General features: G+C 42.1%; 1 protein-coding gene and 1 long non-coding RNA gene across 4 annotated transcripts in view; one reads left to right on the top strand and one right to left on the bottom strand.

Moving 5' to 3' along the window:
• SENP6 (SUMO specific peptidase 6) overlaps positions 1-20,374 on the bottom strand; it is a 71,295-nt gene that overhangs the window by 44,281 nt on the left and 6,640 nt on the right. Inside the window, exons 1-2 of one of the 3 annotated variants that reach the window (XM_083497353.1) lie at positions 1,799-2,109; positions 1,307-1,723 (exon numbers count right to left, since the gene is read on the bottom strand). The exons of 1 other annotated variant lie outside the window; for it this stretch is intronic. In XM_083497353.1, the coding sequence (XP_083353479.1) occupies positions 1,307-1,391 (85 nt within the window). In that variant the 5' untranslated portion in view covers positions 1,392-1,723; positions 1,799-2,109. Of the gene's footprint in view, positions 1-1,306; positions 1,724-1,798; positions 2,110-20,374 lie in introns of those variants that run through there. One more of the 3 variants, XM_083497352.1, reaches the window with a different exon arrangement.
• Positions 2,211-16,100, top strand: LOC310704228. The gene is made up of 5 exons (XR_014524662.1): positions 2,211-2,334; positions 5,047-5,182; positions 6,181-6,255; positions 8,445-8,495; positions 15,796-16,100. It is a non-coding gene; the product is annotated as an uncharacterized lncRNA (long non-coding RNA).

Below are 20,374 nucleotides of genomic sequence, written 5' to 3'. Positions count from 1 at the left end.
CATTTCTATATTGAGCACCCACTAGTGTAGATAGTTGCATTTGTGGATCAAGCTTAAACCTTTTCTTTCAGCTTGCATCAATTGTGCAGTGTCATTTTCTGACACTGCACTGCTACATCGCCCATCCAAAGAACTGTATCGGAGAGATTCTTCACATTCCTTTCTAGCCATTGATTTTGCTCTTTGTTCATTATAATAAATTAGTGTTTCCCTTAACAGATCAATATGAAAGAAAGCATATGAACTTGTACTCATAATTCTCCATCTCTCAATTTGAAACATCAGTACTATTTGATTGATGGAACAAAACACTAAAAATAATATGTTTGACAGGATTATCACATATATTATCTCTCTAATTATGTGATGTATAAATGCATACTGCCCTTTAAAAATAGGCATAACAGGAGAGGAACTATTCTTTGAAATCTATCTCCCAGATAAAGTATTTTTTAGAAGACAGCATGTTGCATTATCACTGTGGGGAAACAGGATGCAAAGCTATCATGCTTGCACAATTCATTAAACTCTCTGTACCCTAAAAAGAAACAGAACAATATTAGAACAAATTATATGAGTACTTTGCAAACTTTTTGCTGTACTTCATACATTTAGTGCTGCAAAAGCTACCTTTTTACAAATAGGACTAATTAAGTCTAAAAACCCTATCTACACTTTGCTAGAAGTAACACAGTGGGCCCAACCAATACGTATAGGATCATGCTATATATATGGTAAGTCGTTCCCTTACCTTTCCAAGTGAAGCAGGTATGAAAACGGAGAGAGAAAGAAAAGAAAAAGAGAAACCTTACATGGCAATATTCCCACGTTAGGATTCCCACCAACCCACCTGTTCTTCCTTCCCAGTATATTCAATATGACATTTCTAATTTCCTTTAAAATAGAAAATACGAAGAAGCGGGGGGGGGGGGAGGAGAAAAAGAGATGAGGTGGAAGGATGAAAAACAGGCCACTGCCCTTAGCAACTGACCACAGCGAACAGCCATACACAAAAAAGTAAAACCCGCTTGAGCTTCTCCCTAAACATTCACCTTTGCCAGTCACCCATCGCCACAAACACACGCTCCCCTTTGAAACCCCTCGAAACTGCATGGGAAATAACCCCCCCCCCCGCCACACACACACCCAAACGGGGCGGGAGGAAACCTGCCGACTCCCTTCTGAACCTCCAGCCTCTCTTTTTCCACGTCTACTCGGAAGCAAGCGGTGTCCTTAGGCTGCCCGCCCTGGGTGGGCTTCCCCGCTTCCCGGCGCTTGCCATAATAAAACAACAAACCCAACTCACCCTCCAGGAAGAGGCTGTGTCTGGAGCCCCCGACGCTGCTGCGGCCCACTCCTCCTCCGACACCGCCGCCAGCACCGCCGGCCATTTTCGCTCGGCCAGCCCTTTCCTCACACCATCGCGCCCCCGGGGAGCAGCAGCTGCCTCTCGTGCCCAGGCGCCGGCGCCTCAGAGGCGCAGCCACGGCACTAGGCCTCGTTCCTCCCGCTTCGGCCTGCCTCTTCCGCCGCGGCTGAGGCCCACTCGGCGCACGCTCGGCGACGGGATGCCGGAGGGGGGAGGAGAGAAAGGGACTTCCAATGCCCCTCACCGGCCAACCGCCTATTGCAATGGCGGGCGGGGGGGGGCGGGGAGGAGAGAGCCAGACGCCGGTAGACCAGAGGCGGCGGCGGCGGCCCCTTTTCCTCTCTCTCCGTCTCTCTTCCGCTGCCTCCCCTTATGGGGTGTCCGGCGTCAGCGAAGCTTGCCCCCGCGAGAGAGAAAGGCGGCAGCCACGCCGGCTGCCCTTTCTTCTCCGCTGCCTGGCACCCGAAGGCGGGGGCGGCGAGAAAGAATGGACGGCAGCGACCGGGTCGAGCCGCCCCTCCCGTGTTGCTGCTGCTGTGGTCAATGCCTTCCCTCAGAGCGAAAGCCAGCCTCCCGAAGACGACATGCACCGCTCAACACACCACCTCTCTCGCTCAGTCTCTATTTATTTATTTATTTTCCGCTCCCTCCTTTCCAGAGGAGGAGGCCAGCCCTTAAAACACACGCACACAGAAAGAAGGTGTAGTTCGTCATTTGCAAAAGCAAAACGCAACACCTCTAGCCCTCCCGCCGCCGCCGCCCCCCCCCCCAATGTTTAAAATGGCCGCAGCAGAGCGAGGCTGCTTGCCACTGCTGTAGCAGGGTTGCCCTCGTGGCTTTTCTCTTCTTTGCTCGCTCGCTCTCTCCCCCCACATGCAGCTGCAGCGTATGTGGAGAAGGCGACGACATATCAGCAGAGGGAAGTCGAGGAAATAACTTTGAAATTGTTCAGGGTGGGGGATAGGGTGAGTGCCTGGTTGGGCAAGCAAGCTTTCCTCACTCCTTTCCCTTCGAAGCATTAGGGTAGGGCATTTATTTTTAAGCATTATATGCACAGGGCATTTCCTTATACACATTTATTTAGAAACATTTCCTTCCCCCCACCTCCAGGCCAACCCCAGTTCAATGGGCTCTGGGCTGAGTAAAGCAGCCTCATCATGAACAGGATAAAATATGGGATGTTTCCAGTGGCATAAGTATAGCAATGCAGTGTGTTTTGTTTATTAAAAAAAGAAAGAAAAAAGACTGTTGCAGGTGCAACACCTTGCCCTCAAGATGCCTTCTGGTATAACAGATACAATACAGAGTATCAAAATGACATAATAACTGTTTAATTTTACTGGATAGAATAGTGTCTTATTCAACAGTTATTATGTGCTATAGTTGAAAGTGCGGAAACATCTGCCCAATTTTGGGGTGCATAGCTCTAATTACTCCAATTAGTTTATACCAGCATCAAGGCCGCCTGATCTGCTATTCTGTAATACCATGATTCTATGACCAGGGAGATTATTTCCTCCCTGCTAGCAGAGGAGCACTTAAGTAAAGGGGCCCCTGACCATTCGGTCCAGTAGTGGCCGACTCTGGGGTTGCGGTGCTCATCTCGCTTTATTGGCCAAGGGAGCCGGCGTACAGCTTCCAGCATGACTAAGCCGCTTCTGGCGAACCAGAGCAGCACACGGAAACGCCGTTTACCTTCCCGCCGGAGCGGTACCTATTTATCTGCTTACACTTTGACGTGCTTTCGAACTGCTAGGTTGGCAGGAGCAGGGACCGAGCAACAGGAGCTCACCCCGTCGCGGGGATTCGAACCGCCAACCTTCTGATCGCTGTGCAGAAGGGCACTTATGCATCACCAAAAAAGAGGACTGATGCTTGTGTAACTTTGCATATGCTAACTAAATAGCTATAATTTAAATATAGAGAAAATGGAGAGCTGAGTGCCAGCTTCAAGGTCTCTGCTCTTCCTTATCCTTAATCCTGACTTAGTCTGAACAGCCATTCAAATAAGGCTTGTTTTATATATAAGGTAAAAAAAGGTAAAGGACCCCTGGACGGTTATGTCTAGTCAAAGGCGACTAAAGTATATGGTCACCCTACTCTTCACCCAAAGTTTTAAAGGCCACATGTGTTTATATGTCTAAAGCATATTCCTGTTTAGTCTATTAAATTCAATCCTAAACCTAGTTACCTGGGAGTAAGCCACACTGAATTCGTGTGCATTTATCAGAAGACATGTCTAGGATTGTACTGTAAGAGGCATGTCTCTCTTCCACAAATACTGAAATATGAAAAAATAAGCCTTTCTATAAATTTGCTTTCTCTTTGGGCAGTCATCCCTAGTGCTGCTGAAACTTTAGGTCTTTGCAAGTTTGTCTTCAAAGGCAGCCCCGCATAGGGCACAGTGCAGTAATAACCCAGGAAGTTAATGAACCAAAGATCAGTATACCAAAGTCTAACCTGGCCAGAAAGGACAGAGCCTCTGCACAAAGAGCAGGTGAAAGAAGATCTTCTAGTACCAACATTCAGTTTTTGGCATCTCCAGGTAGTGTTGTGGGAAAGAAACTTGTCTGAAACCCTGGAGAGCCCCTGCCAGTCAATGTGGACAATACACACCCAGATGGATGGACAAATGCTTCCATTCAAGTCATCTGGTTTTCATTTTGTATATCCCTTCCTTGGAGCACGCTAAAAGTAATAATAATAATAATGCTGCAACATAGGCATGCACACATTCACACATATTTATGTACCTCTAAAATGCAGGATGAGTAAATATTTGTTAAAGGATAATGTTACTCCTCCAAGATTTATTCAGTAATGGTATTTTTGGCACCATTCCAGTATCCAGCTGTAAGATTCTTTCCCCATGAGAACTTATCACAGAAATCCAGCTTTCCACTTACCTGTTTACCAAGTATTTATCAAAAGTAACACTGAGTGTGGTTGGGTGCTGCAAATGCTTCTAATGCAGCCATTGATAAAGGATCCATGACAATGAATAAATTTGACAAATTTTGCAGTGCAGTTCTCCAGCCAAGTAGTGTGTACAAGTTGAACATAAAAATGCATGTATTAGTGGCAATAACATACCAAAATGCATTATATTAGGGAAAAGTGCTTTGCAAAAATGTGTGCATTAGGATAAATTTGCAGGGAAATGTTAATGCATTTTCTTGAAGGCTTTCAAAAATCACAAACTGATGTGGAAATGTGAGGAACTGGACTTTAGATTAGAAACTGAGAAACTGAGAGGAACCAAAACTGACACCCACTTATTTCTAGCACGTACACCACACCTTGGTGAACCGAGACAAACGGAATGTACTTTGTTCTCTATAAATGATCTCAGGAATGTGTAAAATCATTGTACTACATTTTTGTCTTGATTAAATGCCAAATTGCACTAGCAACTACTTTGAAGCGGTGCTCAAAGTGAGAGAGAGAAAAGAATAGTTAGACCATACTCAGTTATGTCCATCTGAAAAGAAATGGGTGTTATAGCTCCACCCCATCCCACCCCACTGAACAAAATCTGCCCTTTTTCCCTTATGGGGTATCCAAGAGCCCATATAGAGTCCTTAAGTGGGTTCCCTATCGGTAGGAGAAAATAACAGAGGCCAACCAGAGAATATTGAGAAGCAAAGTAGCTATTAAGCCTTAAACTGTTGCAACAGGGTGCTCCCCCCACACGCAGGAGAGAGGAGGAGAACCCAGAACAAAGGTGTGCCAGCCCTTATGTAGACTTTTCAAATTGCCCACCCTCAAACTCCAGACCACCCCCAGAAACATCATACAAACATCGCAGAAGGGGTGAGTCAAAATGGTCTCAGGACTGTCTTCCTGTACTGTTTCAGACATGTGGTTTATGTATTTATGTACGTGTTTGCCTTGTACATTTAGTTTACATATTTGAGACCTTAAATTCTTATAACATAGCACTGTCTTGAACAAGAAATGTTTAGGGACTCTGTTTTTTGTGCAGGTGGGGGTGGTCAGTTGCTAGCCTGTGGGTTGGATCTGGCCTTGAAGGCAATGTTTACCTTACCCACAGCGGCCGTACCAACTTTTAGTCAATGTGTAGTAAAAAAGAGGTTTACTACTATTTCCCTCCCAAGGAAAGTTGGTTTTCCAAGTTGTAAGGAGCAGAACGTGTGACGTTATGCTTGAACACCTAATAGTGAAACACTTTCTGCAATAGCTTTAGTAGGGGGCCACTTTGTCTGGCATAATACACTTCTGACATGCATGCAGACCATTTGGAGAACAGAGTGGTCCTCGGGGGCATGAAAGTTGTCCATACCTGATACAGAAGGCAACGCTGCTGTTGGAGAGTAAGGATGCTTAGCCTAAACTCTACACAGAGGTGCCTCCTGACCCATGAAGAGTCAGAATATGTGTTCAAGCTGTACTTCCAAGTACAGCATCTTCAACCTGCTGTGTTTCTAACTGAAATAAGCTTCTTTATTTGGAACATAGCTGATGGGCAAATTGCGCCCCAGAGGATGACAACATTGCGCCTGCTGTGGTGTCAGTGGCAGAGTCTCATCACTGCTCATCCCTGCTCATTTCCACCAAGGGTTTATTGGCAACATATAAATGCCTCCCTGAAATCCAAGAACAGGGTATGTTGCGGGGTTGGGAGAGAATCTGTTAAAAAAACACCAACCAGGCAAATTATACTACCTCTGAGATAATCAAGTGGGCTGTTGTCATTTATCATGATGCTCTCATCCAGTGATGCTGCTGCCTCTTCTCAGAATACGGTAATTACATTACAATGTGAGTAATCCTCTTTTTTATGTGTGAAGGGCCAGTTATCAAAGTAGCCATGAAAGATATTTGGGGGAAGGCAAAAGAGCTGGAAATTCGTGCATCCTTTAGAGGTAACCCATTTATGCATTGATTCGTTAAATTCTGGTGGTTGTTTTTAACCATTTTGCATGGTTTTAAACTTGATTGTAAGTCTCTTGGAGACCCCCTGCCCTGTGCTAGGTGACAAAGAAATAAAATTAATAAATAGTGTGTGTGTGTGTGTGTGTGAGAGAGAGAGAGAGAGAGAGAGAGAGAGAGATTGGCATTCAGCCTGACATATCCAGGCAGGGTTGGGAATGTCCTTTAATCTGAAACCCTGGAGAGCTGCTACCAGCCAGTGTAGACAGTATTTAACTAGAGGGACCTATGGTCTGACTTGGCATAAGGCAACTTTCTATGTTCATAATATGCTTTCCTTTTTTATTTTAATGGACAGGGTAGGTTTCAGCATGCATGGCCAATATTCAGGGATTGTTTACAGACTGTGATAAACATCACTGAGCTTGTGTAACTTTTTAAAGCATCATTTTTCTGTGCCCACGAGCTGGCTGAATGTAGCTTCCCCATTTAAGAGGAGATGATTGATCTGAGAAAACCTATATCCCCACCTTTCCAGTGTAAAAAATAAATGATGGTTTCCGACAAAATAAAATTTTCAAAATAATTTATAACTGTCATTTTGCTCTGCTTATTTATTGGTTCTGGACTGATGAGGAATACAGTAATGAATGAAATAATAGTAGAGTAGCTAGCTTAATTGAACAAAGGATATCTAGGGGTGCTATTGAGCATTTTTCAGCTCCAAGATGAACAGAGTGGTAAGCTAGCTAGAAATAGAAATGATTTTTTTTGCTGTATTTTTTTCATGCTGTAATTCTTTTGATCTCTTTTTGACAAATATGTCCTACTTAAACTGCAGTGTTTTTGTCCATGGTCACTAAACGGATTGTGCTTGTTTATTTATTTATTATGCCAGGCTGTTGGTATAATTCCTCCAGAATGTCTGAATCAAGAACAGATGGTGGGTAAATGTTTGTGTGGACCAAAGGTGCCCAGCTCAGTCTCCCTACCTGTTGAACTTTATTAATTGAGCACAAACCTCTGTTTTGATAAGCCAGTAAGGTTTAGTGGTCAGAGCAATTAGACTAGGATCTGTAAGATCAGGATTCAAATCCTGAATCAGCCATGAAGCTCACTGGGTAACACTGGACCAGTCAGTGTCTTGCACCAGTCACAGTCTAACCTGCCTCACAGGGTTGTTTTGAGGAGAAACTGGTTATGGGAAGACTTTGGAGGAATTATGAGATATAAATCCATTTATTTATATAAAAGCTTTTCTAAATGGCTTCATATTTTAATATCTCTAAGTGGCATACAAAAACACAACATAAAAACAGTTTAACAGTACTGTAGAAACAGGAATTCAGTAATAAAAAGGTTGACTTGTAGGTCAGGAAATTATGGGCAAAAAGATATGTCATTACAAGCAGGTAGCTAATGGATGATGCTTCATGTATGGCAGAGGGAAGGGCATTCCAGAACGCAGGGACAATGGTGGAAAATTGCATTTTTAGGTCACCGCCCTAGGATAGTTCTGTAGGATGTGGTACCATGAGTAAAACTACCCGAGATGATCTATGTAAGTGATCTTTTGGGTCTATACAGGCAAAGGCAGATGGTTCCTTAGGTTACATGGTCCTGAGATGTTCATGGATTTTGTACATCAGTAATAAGAATTTGAACAGGGCCTGGTAGCTATTTGGCAGCCATTGAAAATGTGATGATAAAAGAATAAACCTTACAAATCATTGGCATTGTATTAGAATCATATGCAGCTAGATGCTTGTTCTCATATCTGTTCTGTTTTCTGCACTGAAAATTCCTTAATACTGTGCGTATCCATCTGTCTTACTGTTTCCAAGGTTTTCATGATAAAAAGCTTAATAAACATATCAAGAATGCTTTAATTATGTGAAACATTTATTCGGTGCACATTTTACGCCTTCTGTTAAGAGCAGTGCTTTATTTGCAGTTTTCAGAATTCAGTATAAGATAAAATTATGCATAGTTTGGATGCAGACAGTACAGCCCACTCTCAAAGAGAATAAAAGAATTCTTTCAGACTCACAGACCAGTTGATAAACATCCGAAATGCTAGTACTTTTGTGTTTACTGCAGTGTGTTAACATATCCTTCAGAATTTGACTATAATTACATTTCAGATGGATTGACTGTATAAATTTTATTTCATTTGACTCAGGATTCACTAAGAATGCCCGGACAGTTTTGGAAGAATATCACTATAGCTCTGGTAAGACACTTTGTTTCATTCAGCCATTTCTGAGTAAAGATACTATTCAGTATGACAATATTATCTTTGAGATTTAAGCTTTACGCCATTGCTATAAAGTAACAAAATTTAATGCCTTGGGTTTTATGTAATGGCATTGATAGTTCATTTGCACATAGTTATGTGTTACAACATTTTTATACTTTGCTTTCATCGCAGTACTAGTGTTGAATAAACTTCCGATTCTAAAAATGCATATTGCTTCCTATGTTTCAGAAAGCGCTTTAGCAAAGTATCGCAAAATAAGAGTTAAATTGTTTAGTTGCTGGAGTAAACAAATCTTTGTGTTGTCACATTTCTTACAACATGAAGAAAGAGCCATGGATATGAAAGAGGAAGTTTGTGTAAGGGATGCAGTTACTTCTGACAATAACTGTTCCTATTTTAAAAACAAACTAACAAAAAACCAATATGTGCAAATTGAGTATTCACTTTAAATTCTAAGATAGGGCTGCCAAATTTCAAAAAGTAAAAATCCGGACACAAAGGTTTGGCCAAAGTTGTTGAGTTGCTTGGGGGGGGGGGGGCAAAGTTCTGGAGCGAAATCTCAAAAAAAGAAGTTTTTGAGCTATATTTAAATGAAAATCACCAAACTCTACACTACCAACATGGACCACCATATGTCCAGATTTTCTTGAACATTCCGGCAATTTCCATCTAGACACTGTTTGCAAGGGCTGCATACCGCCTATGTCCAGGAAATTCTGAGCCTATGGCAACCCTATCCTAAGATCTAATTTCTGTGCTCTAAGGATTGTTCCACATGCTATCAAATTACAGGAATGCAATTTCTGGTATTGATGTGGGTGGTGAGAGACAGAACTCACTAGAGATAATTGGCCAAAGATGCACAGCAAGGGTCAAGGACCTGTGTATTCTTGGATAATTTTGTGCTTTGAAAAGGACACTTAAAAGCATTTGCTGTGACTTAGCTTTTATATGCATCATAACAGAAAGAGGGTGAGTATGGAGAATAGCCACACATTGTCTGCATCACAACAGGATGGGGAGGCCACAATGAGATCTCATGTCTTGTTCCCGTGCCCTCTTCCTGGCTAATCCACTGTGGCACAGTAACTTTGTATAAAATTACTGGGCTGCACCTGGCGATGCTGGCTGCTGACGGTGAACCTGTGCTGTGTCACTGCAACATGCTCACTGCAACATGCTCACTGGGAACAATGTCCCCCTGAGCAGCGTTACTTGTGTCCTGTTCTGAACACCTGCTTGGTAATGAAAACATCATCCCAAACAACATCCTTACCACTTGAGTGGCTCAAGCTTCAGTCCAACTTTGATAGCTTGATCACCGCAAGCTGTAATAATGAGAATCAAGGCATCAGGTTGGAAGGGGGGTAGCTTTGATGTGCAGGACATAAATCTTATTTGTTCATTTTATAAAGAATTTATAAATTGCAGGTGCTATTGGTGCTAGAGATGGGAAGCACATTTTTTAAAAAAATGCTTTAAATAGCTGGAGGATAACTGGACCGAGAAGTATACAGCTTATTTTGCCTTTAAAAAAAAATAACCCTAGAGCTTCTTTAAGAAATGAGGAATCAGGGTTTTTCCTCTCTCTGGTTAGTGATAATTATGTAGAAAACCTGTATAAGCAGTTTAACTAGAGCCTAAGATATTTTTAAAAATGCATATACTTGGATTGTGGGTGGTGACATGATGCCATCATACAACTTCCAGCCCTGGAAAATATTATGTGTGTTTCCAGCCTATTAGGCTTTCTGAAATCTGTTATTTGGCCCACATGCAGCACACTCCAAAGCTGTGTTGCTGTATTTATTTCTGTGAAACCTATGCTCAAGATTCCATTTCGGGTCTGTCAGATGATATTATACTTGTTCTAATCCAGGCTTCCTCAAACTCGGCCCTCCAGAAGTTTTTGGCCTACAACCTCCATGATCCCTAGCTAGCAGGACCAGTGGTCAGGGATGATGGGAATTGTAGTCTCAAAACATCTGGAGGGCCAAGTTTGAGGAAGCCTGTTCTAATCCCAAACAGTCCCCAGTGAGGCGCTTTCTAACATTCCTGGGTCCATGCAACATATATGAACCTGTTCATGGCTGGCATCAAAGGTTGGCATGGCTGAGCATGTGCCAGGGGGCTCACATCCCAACATGGGGGTCACTGACAAGAACGCCACCAGACCTGTTCCTTCTCTGTTGCCACCAGCTTGTTTAACCATCTCTCTCTCTCTCTGGTCCAAACATTGGTGAGAGGTGAGAAGGTGGGAAGGAGATGCCGTTGTCTGCATGCTCATTGGCTGTCTGCCTGGCAAGCCAAGAAGCAGGTGATAGCAGTGATGAGGAAGAAGAGAAGCAGCTGGTTATAATAGTGGTGAGGAAGTAGACTCAATGAGGGAGAGCAGCTAATGAAAGGTGTCCTGCCCAAAGGCATTCAAAACAAGGAATGCGCCACACCACACCGATAAAACTTCCACGTAGAACAAACTGATGTTATTATTTCCATCAATATCATAATGCCACCACATTTGGAATACTGTGTACAGTTCTGGTTGCTATATGCTAATATAGATTGTGGCTCAAAAAAACTTTTACAACAACTTTGGCTGCCTTTGCCATATCCTAGATGTAGAAAAGATTCAGAAAAGGGCAACCAAAAGGTTACAACATTTGGGACTTTTCAGTTTAGAGAAAAAGTGAGTGGTGACATGATAGAAGTTTACAAAATTATTGAGAGAGCGGATAGAGAACCGTTCTTCTCCCTCTTGCATTACACTAGAACCCATGGGCATCCAGTGAACTGAATGCTGCAAGATTCAGGGCAGATGAAAGAAAGCCCCCCTTCATGCAGCACATAGTTAAACCATGGAACTCGCTCTCACAGGGTTGACTGCCAACCTAGATGGCTTTTAAAGAGAGGATGCGGGTGGCACTGTGGGTTAAACTACTGAGCCCAGGACTTGCCGATCAGAAGGTCGGCAGTTTGAATCCCCATGACGGGGTGAGCTCCCATTGCTCAGTCCCTGCTCCTGCCAACCTAGCAGTTCGAAAGCACGTCAAAGTTCAAGTAGATAAATAGGTACCACTCCAGCGGGAAGGTAAACAGCGTTTCCATGCGCTGCTCTGGTTCACCAGAAGCAGCTTAGTCATGCTGGCCACATGACCCGGAAGCTGTACGCCGGCTCCCTTGGCCAATAAAGCGAGATGAGCGCTGCAACCCCAGAGTTGGTCACGACTGGACCTAATGGTCAGGGATACCTTTACCTTTACCTAGAGAGTTCTATCGATGGCTCCTAGGCATGATGGCTATGCTCTGCCTCCACAGCTGGAGGCAGCTATGCTGGAAACCACAGGACAGGAAAGTGCTCTTGTGCTTGAATTCTGCTTGCAGCTTTCCCATAGACATCTGGTTGGCCACTGTGAGAACAGGATGATGGACTTGATGGGCCACTGTCCTGATCTGGCCTACTCTTGCTATGTTCTTGTGTTCTTAGTGCTGCAGCCTGCTTCAGAAGTCACGTGGCCTTAGCCTCAGAATAAGATTCTATTTTGAACTGGGAAGCAAAACCTGCAACATATTCATAAATATATGTATTGTATGTAGCCTACCAGGTACTTGTCAACCTCTTATTTTGGTGGGGTTGGGGAGCAGGCCCCAGCAAGCAGCAAAACCTGGGTGTTTATCAAACTCTGATGATGCATCAGCATAGCTTAACCTAAACCCACCTCACAGGATTATTGTGAGGATGAAATGAGGATGAGGAGAACAATGTCCACAACTTTGAGCTCCTTAAAGGAAAGGTGTGGTGTAAATGTAATAAATAACACAACCATTTATGGCTAGTGGACTATGTTCAATTTATAGATTACAAGGTGTACAGCTGCATAGAAGGTTCCCTTCTATGAACTGGTGTTTTGTCCACACACATAGATATAATGTATCCATAACTGTGAATACTAACAAAAATTAAAGTGTATGCAAAAATTTAACGAAGAACATTTGACTGCGAATTCTCCCCCCCCCCCAACAAAATATATACAAATTTCAGCAGTTTGGGTCCTATTTTAAAGTGGGAAATTCTGATAGCACAGTAAACAACTTAAAATGTTAGTTTAATAATAGTTTGGTATAAGGAATGACAAATCATTTTCGCTTAATGTAATCTTTCTTATGCTTAAATCTTGTGCATGGTTATCTGGTGGTAAGCACAACCAAAGACAGCATGACTCGTTTCCAAGTCACCCTCCATAAGATTGCACATTAAATGAACACATTTCAATAGAGCACCACGAGGTGGCATTGTTTTGTAAGCTTTGGACGCTGGTAAAGGAAAGTCTTGACAAGAATTTTGATATCCCCAAACGTATAGTTGTACTGCAGCCGATCCATATGGAGTGAGCACAATTAATGGAAATTAATGGGATTAGAAGAAGAAATCAATGGGATTTGCAGCCCAGTCCTAATCATGTTTACTGAGAAGTCCCACTGGATGCAGCTAATAATACCTAGGATTGCAGAAGCAGCAGTGGAGATGGAAACAAAAGGAAGCAATTCAATTAGCAGCAGTAATTAGAATTCACTAAAATTTAATGGGGAGGGGGTAGTGTCTTCTTAACCTCAATTTGACAAGTGGACATAATTTCCTCTTCACTCAAGTGGCAGACCCACAAAACAGTTACTTTGGACACAAAACAAATGTTGCACATTGCTATTTCCAAATGACGGAGAAGTCTTAGTGAAAAGAAGGCTATAAAGTTCATGCCAGGGGTAGCCAACATGGTACCTTTCAGATGTTGCTGGACTGCAGTTCCCACCAGCCCCAGTCAATATGGCCAATAGCCACGGATGATGAGGGTTGTAGTCCAACAACATCTTGGAAGCAACTTGCTGGGTACCCCTGGTCTGTGAGATAGATCATGACCTGGGGGAATGAACACAAATCCTCCTGATGTGCAGTTGCTAATTTTAGCTTTTCAAAATACAACATGTGAGGTAATGGTATGAAATCTGGCATAAACAGGACTAGGTGGTGACTCAATAAACATTCCAAAGATAACCAGGGCTGTTTTATGGCTTTCTAGCATTCTGCACTGCGGTGCTGCTCCTTATTTACATTGGCTTTGATTGATGCAAGAGAGACAGCAGAGTTAATTTATGTCAGCTGACCCAAGTTTAAGATCAAGCCACGGGACTTAATTTGAAAAGTTGGGGAAGGAATGCAATTTGCAAGTGACATCATATGTAATCTTTGAAATACTAGTTTCTACTTTAGGTTATTTTTGCAACCCGCTGATCATGTATTATTTGGTATAGGGGAGCACAGCCAATTTTTAAACTGGGGATTAGTTATCTGACTGGAATTTATAAAAGTATCTGGCATTCCTCCACGATCTCCCACGGATTGTTTTCCCCATGGAGGCATGATTTTCCTCCAGACGACTCTGGGGACAGCGCAAAAGACAGTTACTGTCAGTTATATATTTCCCACATGTAAAAATACTGGCAGTAATTTGGTTGGCCTTAATGAAAGAACAAAAATACTCTGATGGGAGTTTAACACTCATGGAACATGCTATATTGTAAACTGTCCTGTGATCCTTGTGATGATGATGATATAATAATAATAATAATAATAATAATAATAATAATAATAATAGGAGTCTGACTCCCTACCAGGCTTTGGCTGGGCTCCAAGGCAGGCCACAACTGCGGGTCCAGTTCTAAGCAAACAAATGAGAGTTGAAAAGAGTCATGTAACATGGCTGAGGACTATGGCTGAGGTCTAGGTGGGGTCAGATTCTGAAGCAAGCAGTCTAGGCAGGCAAGGCAGTGAGAGCAGTGGCTCAGACAGAGGAACTAAGCCTGCAGCTGCAGTTATATGGAGTCAGCCAGGAGCAGTAGTTATGAAAAGGCAACTATTGGTTCCTAACAGGGGTGCCATATTCCAAAGTACATTGAGGGAGCCCGATGCAACATCACACAACATCCAGACAATTGGGGGGGCATAAAAAAAAGATTGAGGGGGCCCAAAGAGCCTTTGTCCCCTGGAGCAGGTGCCCATGGTTCCTAACACATCATATAGATAGGGTATCACAGCACCATATTTTTCTGCTACTCAGAAAGTACCCATTATCCCACACATACCAATACTCTGTAATCCTCTCCAAACCTTGAACATTTCAAACACAGTTTACAAAAGTTTGATCCTTGTCAGAGAAATATTACTGATTTTTAGTATCATCAATGGTAAATTATGACGCATTGCATCTTTCAGTATGTAAAGAAAACTCGCTTTGCAGGAGTGACTTATAGGAAAGACTGACTTAGGAACAAAAATGTGTTCTCACTAGACTACAGAAATGAGATAACTTGGCAAGAGAATTTTGGATGGTCTCAGGAGTAGACTACTTTACACTGGTACTTGGCAATGAATTCAACAAGTGTTGAAATAGGATTGATGCTTCAACATCTCATCTCTCTGTGGTATGTGTCAGCTGGTTAGGAGAGCCAAAGGAACTGAAGGTGAAAATACAACTGTTTCGGTCACATAGTAAACAAGTAACAAAAAATAGGAAGCTTGGAGTCCACACTTAAAAGTGATGTGTTAAAAAATTCTAGCTGTAAAAACCACAAAGGTTGCGAGTACTGTGCTAGTGGAAGTGAAACTGAACTGTTCCTCCTATGGAGAGGATCACATTGCCAGCCCAGCTGGAGAAGTTAATCCATGTTCGAACCCTTTCCTTGAGCTTTTGGGCATGTTTGCAACATTCCTGATCTCATAAATACATTTGCCCTCTCCTTGGCTCTTCTCAGCTCCATATCTGTGACCTCCTATCCTCCCTCAGGGGTGGATAAATATAGCCTACATCCACACAATACATTTAAAGCACTCTTATACCACTGTCAACACCTAAGGCTTCCTCCAATGAATCCTGGGAACTAGTTTGTAAAGGGTGCTGGGAGTGGTTAGGGGAACCTTAACTAGCTATGTGTCTTTGGGGGAAGCCATGACTTTTAAAGTGGTATAATAGTGTTTTTGATGAATGATAAGAATGTGACCTCAGAAACCTATTGGTTATTGGACCCCACTTGGCTTGTTCCTAACACCTTTGTTGCTCTTTGGCATGAATATCTAAATAGTTGCTTTATTGCACTGTGGAGAGTGTATTAACCTATGGTCTGTGTGTGTGGTTTGGGAGCTGCACGGCCAGGGAAAAAACAATGCTGTCCAGGGTTGTAAAGACTGCAGAGAGAATAATGGGGTCCACTCTTCCCACCTTAGATCAAATCTATGCTATCAGGTGCCATAAGAAAGCGGCAGAGATAGCGCAGGATAGTACGCACCCCAGAAATGATCTCTTTCTGCTTCTGGAAGAAGGTATAGCGTTATAAAGGCCAGGACTAGCCGCCTGAGAAACAGTTTCTACACAAATGCAATTCTGGTTCTAAACGCAGCATAAGGGATCTCTATAGTATAGTGTATTTTAAAATGGGGTTTCAGAGTTTTTAGGGGTTTTTGAATGTTTTATGTAGTTTTTCAATTTCATTGTTCTGCATGGGACAATGACAATAAAGATATCGTATATCGTATATTTTTCAGTAACAATAAACTGATGGGAGTATTAAGAATTCTTGAATGATTCTCTCATAGCTCATTTCGTAATCTGAGTCATTAATCTGTCTTTTCTTCATTTTGTTTTATTTTACTCATGGTGCATGGGAAACTGTTATTTATGGTATATTCTCCTGTTTTATTGAGCCTGTACAGTGAGTGGGTTGGTGTGTGTGGTTTTTTGCTTAATTTATTTTGGATCCAAATTCTATGAAGCTCAACACAGAGAACTCCTCAAAGGCCTTCAGGTGTAAAAGAGCTGACTGAACCTCTTTTTAAAATCGTGTCTCATCTAGTGTAATAAGTAAAATGTTCTGCTCATATATGTAAAATAATAAAACTTTTAAATATATCAACTTGCTCTCTTGGGGGCTATTGGTTAAAAGGCAGCAAGCTGATATTGCATTGATGAGAAATATTAGATATGAGCAATAAAAGAAATATATTACTCATAACACTAAGCTATTCCCGAGTGGATTTTATAGATATGAACATGATTCATCATTTTAGACAAATATCATTCAGAAGCTTCTAAAATAAGATCTAATCCCAGAGGCAACAATAACCTAAACTGCAGGTAAAACCTTTATTACAAGCCAAGCAAAAACGTGTCAAACTTTCAAGTTATCTTGATAACACTAGTACTACTCCCAAACTAACATCAGTTCAACACACCTTAGTGTGTTCCCATGCTGGTTCTGCCAGATGGAAATGTTTTGACTGCTACCACTTGCAGCAAGCTCCAATCTTCAGGCTGTTTTCTTTCTTTCTTAATATTCTCAAATTGCAAATAGTTATGCCCTCATCTAAACAGATATAGTCTACAAGTTCCAGTGAACTAGGCTGCATACACACTATACATTTAAAGCATTAACTTCCCCTGAAGAATCCTGGGAAATGTTGTTTGTGAAGGGTGCAGGAATTGTAGCTCTGTAAAGGGTAAACTACAGCTTCCAGGATTCTTGGAGGGTGGCTTCTCTAATCCTGAGGTCACATGACCTAGCTGAATGGGATTTGGAATATGGTTGTCTCCCCCTGCCTCATCTGACCACACCTCTTATTTGGGACTTACCCCAGCCTTAGTTGAGTCAGGGTGGAAGATATAAGCCCATTAAGTTTGAATCCCCAAATTAAGGATCCAGGTTTGGAGAGGATCCCATATTTGGGGGGTTAATTTTCCTGAAGATACATGCTGCTGAGGGACTTCAGCTGGCATAGCCCTAACCAAGATCTGAGTGTTGTAAATTGGAAAGGGGAAATATTGGTCTTAATTTGTACATCAAAACATCTACTTAAGTCACATAACACACACACCCCTCAGTATTTAGATATTTTAAAATCACTTACAGGCATCAAGCAAAAATGAAACCAATGTCAGCTTAGGTAATTATGACTTTTAAGGTGATTTAAAAATAATAATTTTAAAAACCACATGTGCAGAATCATATATCAGCCATTGAATAATGGTTGCTTTCCTAAATCTGGACTATTCTACAATCCTTAAAACTATTTGTGATAGCGTAATCTTGCTGAGATCTGTTTCTTAACAGCACCAGAGTATACTGTGAGTAATTTATAGCCACCAATCTCCCTTCACACTTTCCACATAATCTTTTGTTTATTGGGGCACCAGTTTCCTGTGTTGCTACACAGGAAGAACTGCAGGAATTAGAAATTAGCCAATTGTCCATTTCGAATTGTTAATGCAGCTAGCGGAACTGTGCCTGGAACGAAAATTTCAGTCAAAGAGATTTCAACATGCGTTCAATTCTCCCCACTGAAATCAATGGGACTTAAATAATGATCTTGCCTGCATTGTTTCAGGCAACATTGCCGGAAATGGAATATACAGTGCTCTACATGATATCATACTTTTTTCCATTACTGTGCTGATAGAAAAGCATTCTATGTTAAAATGGCCTCCATCTAGTCTAGAGAAAATTGAGTTTTTGTCCTGTTGATGATTGTAGTGAAACTGGAACTTGATTTTTTTGCCTGGACTGAGGCTCAATATGTATGCCTTACTCCATCTTATTATACCGCTGCAGCTATGACCACCATGGCCACTGTTCTAGCTATTTCATATATATTAGATATCAAAAGTATGCTAGGAACTATACTAAAATCATACATTATTAATGCCTTGCTCCAGGGCACTTATAATTAATGCAGGGTTGGCCAACATGATGCCCTTTAGATGCTATGAATAAAAATACCCATCATCCCTAAGCATTGGGCAGCCTAGCTACGGCTGATGGGAAGCAGTCTAGTTATTGCATACCAGGTATACGCATACTCAGTGCTTTTTTTCTGGGGGGACGCAGGGGTACACATACCCCTAAACATTTTGTGAATCTAAGTTTGGCCTCATTGAGGGGCAGTATTTCAATATGAGTAGGAAAATAAGAGTACCCCTAAACATTTTTTAAGAAAAAAAGCACTGCTCATTCTTACAATACGCCATGAACTCCATAAAGAACAGCCTGTTGGAATGTTATATTTCTACATGTGCCTTGATTCTCTTCAATAAATCTATGTATGAGAACTTTGTTGAGTTTTGTTAAATACTATCTAGACAGAGAGAGAAGTCTCAGGACGGAATATACCATGTTGCCTACACCCTATGAACAAGACGATTGTTTGGACAATTGCTTACCTCATAGTCATAAATTGGAGAAAAGATAGCACAGCAAATAAGTTTAAGCAAAGGTCTCACATAACACTGTTTTGGACTGTGTCATCCTCATTGATTTGGCTAACCCCAATGTGCCATTTGGATGAGTAGGCATGGGAAGGATATCGTGTAGGCTTGTTGGTGTCAAATGCTCTATATTTCTATACCAGACACCCATACCCCCCCAAAACTGGTGCCTATAGCCCCTTTTGCTCAGAGGGACGTGGCTTTTGCTTAGAGGGATGCTGACTGTTGCTCGGGAGTGTGATTTATCATCTGCACTTGGCAGAAGGTAGGGAAGGGGATATTGAGTTGGCACTTTACTGTGAACCAAGGCTTTTTTTCCAGCTGGAACTCACTGGAACTCAGTTCTGGCACCTCTCAGGTGTGTGCCATTGCCATTATAAGAGAACAAGGGAGGCATTCTTGGTGAGTTCCGGTACCTCTTTTTCTAGAAAAATTGCACTGAAGTGAACCTACCTAATCTGTGCTCAGACACAAACATGGGCGTAGCCAGGATTTTTGTTCGGGGGAAAGCATTTTCTTAGGGGGGCAGAACCTCAGTTAGCTATGTATTTTTATTGAATTTTATTGATTTAGGGGGGCAGCTGTCCCTCCCTGCTCCCCCTTGGCTACGCCCATGGACACAAACCAAAATGCAACTATGTGTTTATCCACACTTACCTTTCCTCTGTGCTTTCCAGGTATGGTCTGCACTTTAAAGTCCCATGTTTAAAGCTCTGTTTTTTGCCCCAAAGCTTTTCACCATGAAAACCTGAATTGGAGCAAACAGCAAATCCATGGATAACCCAAATTGCCATTTGTTGTACTTCAGCTTTAAAGAGCAGGTTTTCACGGGGAACACTCCAGGGTGAAAAACAGAGCGCTGGGACATTGAGCTTTAAAGCGTGGACCTGTGTTTGTTAAGCATGGGGCAAAAGGTAAATGTGGATAAGCGCAAACTTTCAAAATTTGCACTTCTCCAAATTTTTGCAATGCAGTTCTCCACCCAAAAGATGTAATTTGGGGGAAGTGCCCAGAAAATGCCCTGCTCCAGGGCACTTACAATTATGGGCACTTATGGTGGAGAATTGCTTGCAGAATTATTAGGATGAATGCACATGAAAATGTAAGTTTTGTGCAGACCTTTAATAAAATCACAAACTAATGTGGAAATGGGTTGAACTGAAGTTGAACTGAACTTCGAGGAAACCAGAAACCAAGAGAAATAAAACTGGTCAGATTCATCAATCCTTATTTGAGGGCTGTGTCGGCATTCTGCACAGCAGTATACATGGGGTTTCCTTGGGAAAAAAGCCCTAGAATCATAGAATCATAGAGTTGGAAGAGACCACAAGGGCCATCGAGTCCAACCCCCTGCCAAGCAGGAAACACCATCAGAGCACTCCTGACATATGGTTGTCAAGCCTCTGCTTAAAGACCTCCAAAGTAGGAGACTCCACCACACTCCTTGGCAGCAAATTCCACTGTCAAACAGCTCTTACTGTCAAGAAGTTCTTCCTAATGTTTAGGTGGAATCTTCTTTCTTGTAGTTTGGATCCATTGCTCCGTGTC

This window comes from Podarcis liolepis (assembly GCF_965112155.1).
Source record: "Podarcis liolepis genome assembly, chromosome: 3".
Taxonomy (NCBI): Eukaryota; Metazoa; Chordata; class Lepidosauria; order Squamata; family Lacertidae; genus Podarcis; species Podarcis liolepis.
This window is presented reverse-complemented; position numbering and strand designations above follow the sequence as displayed.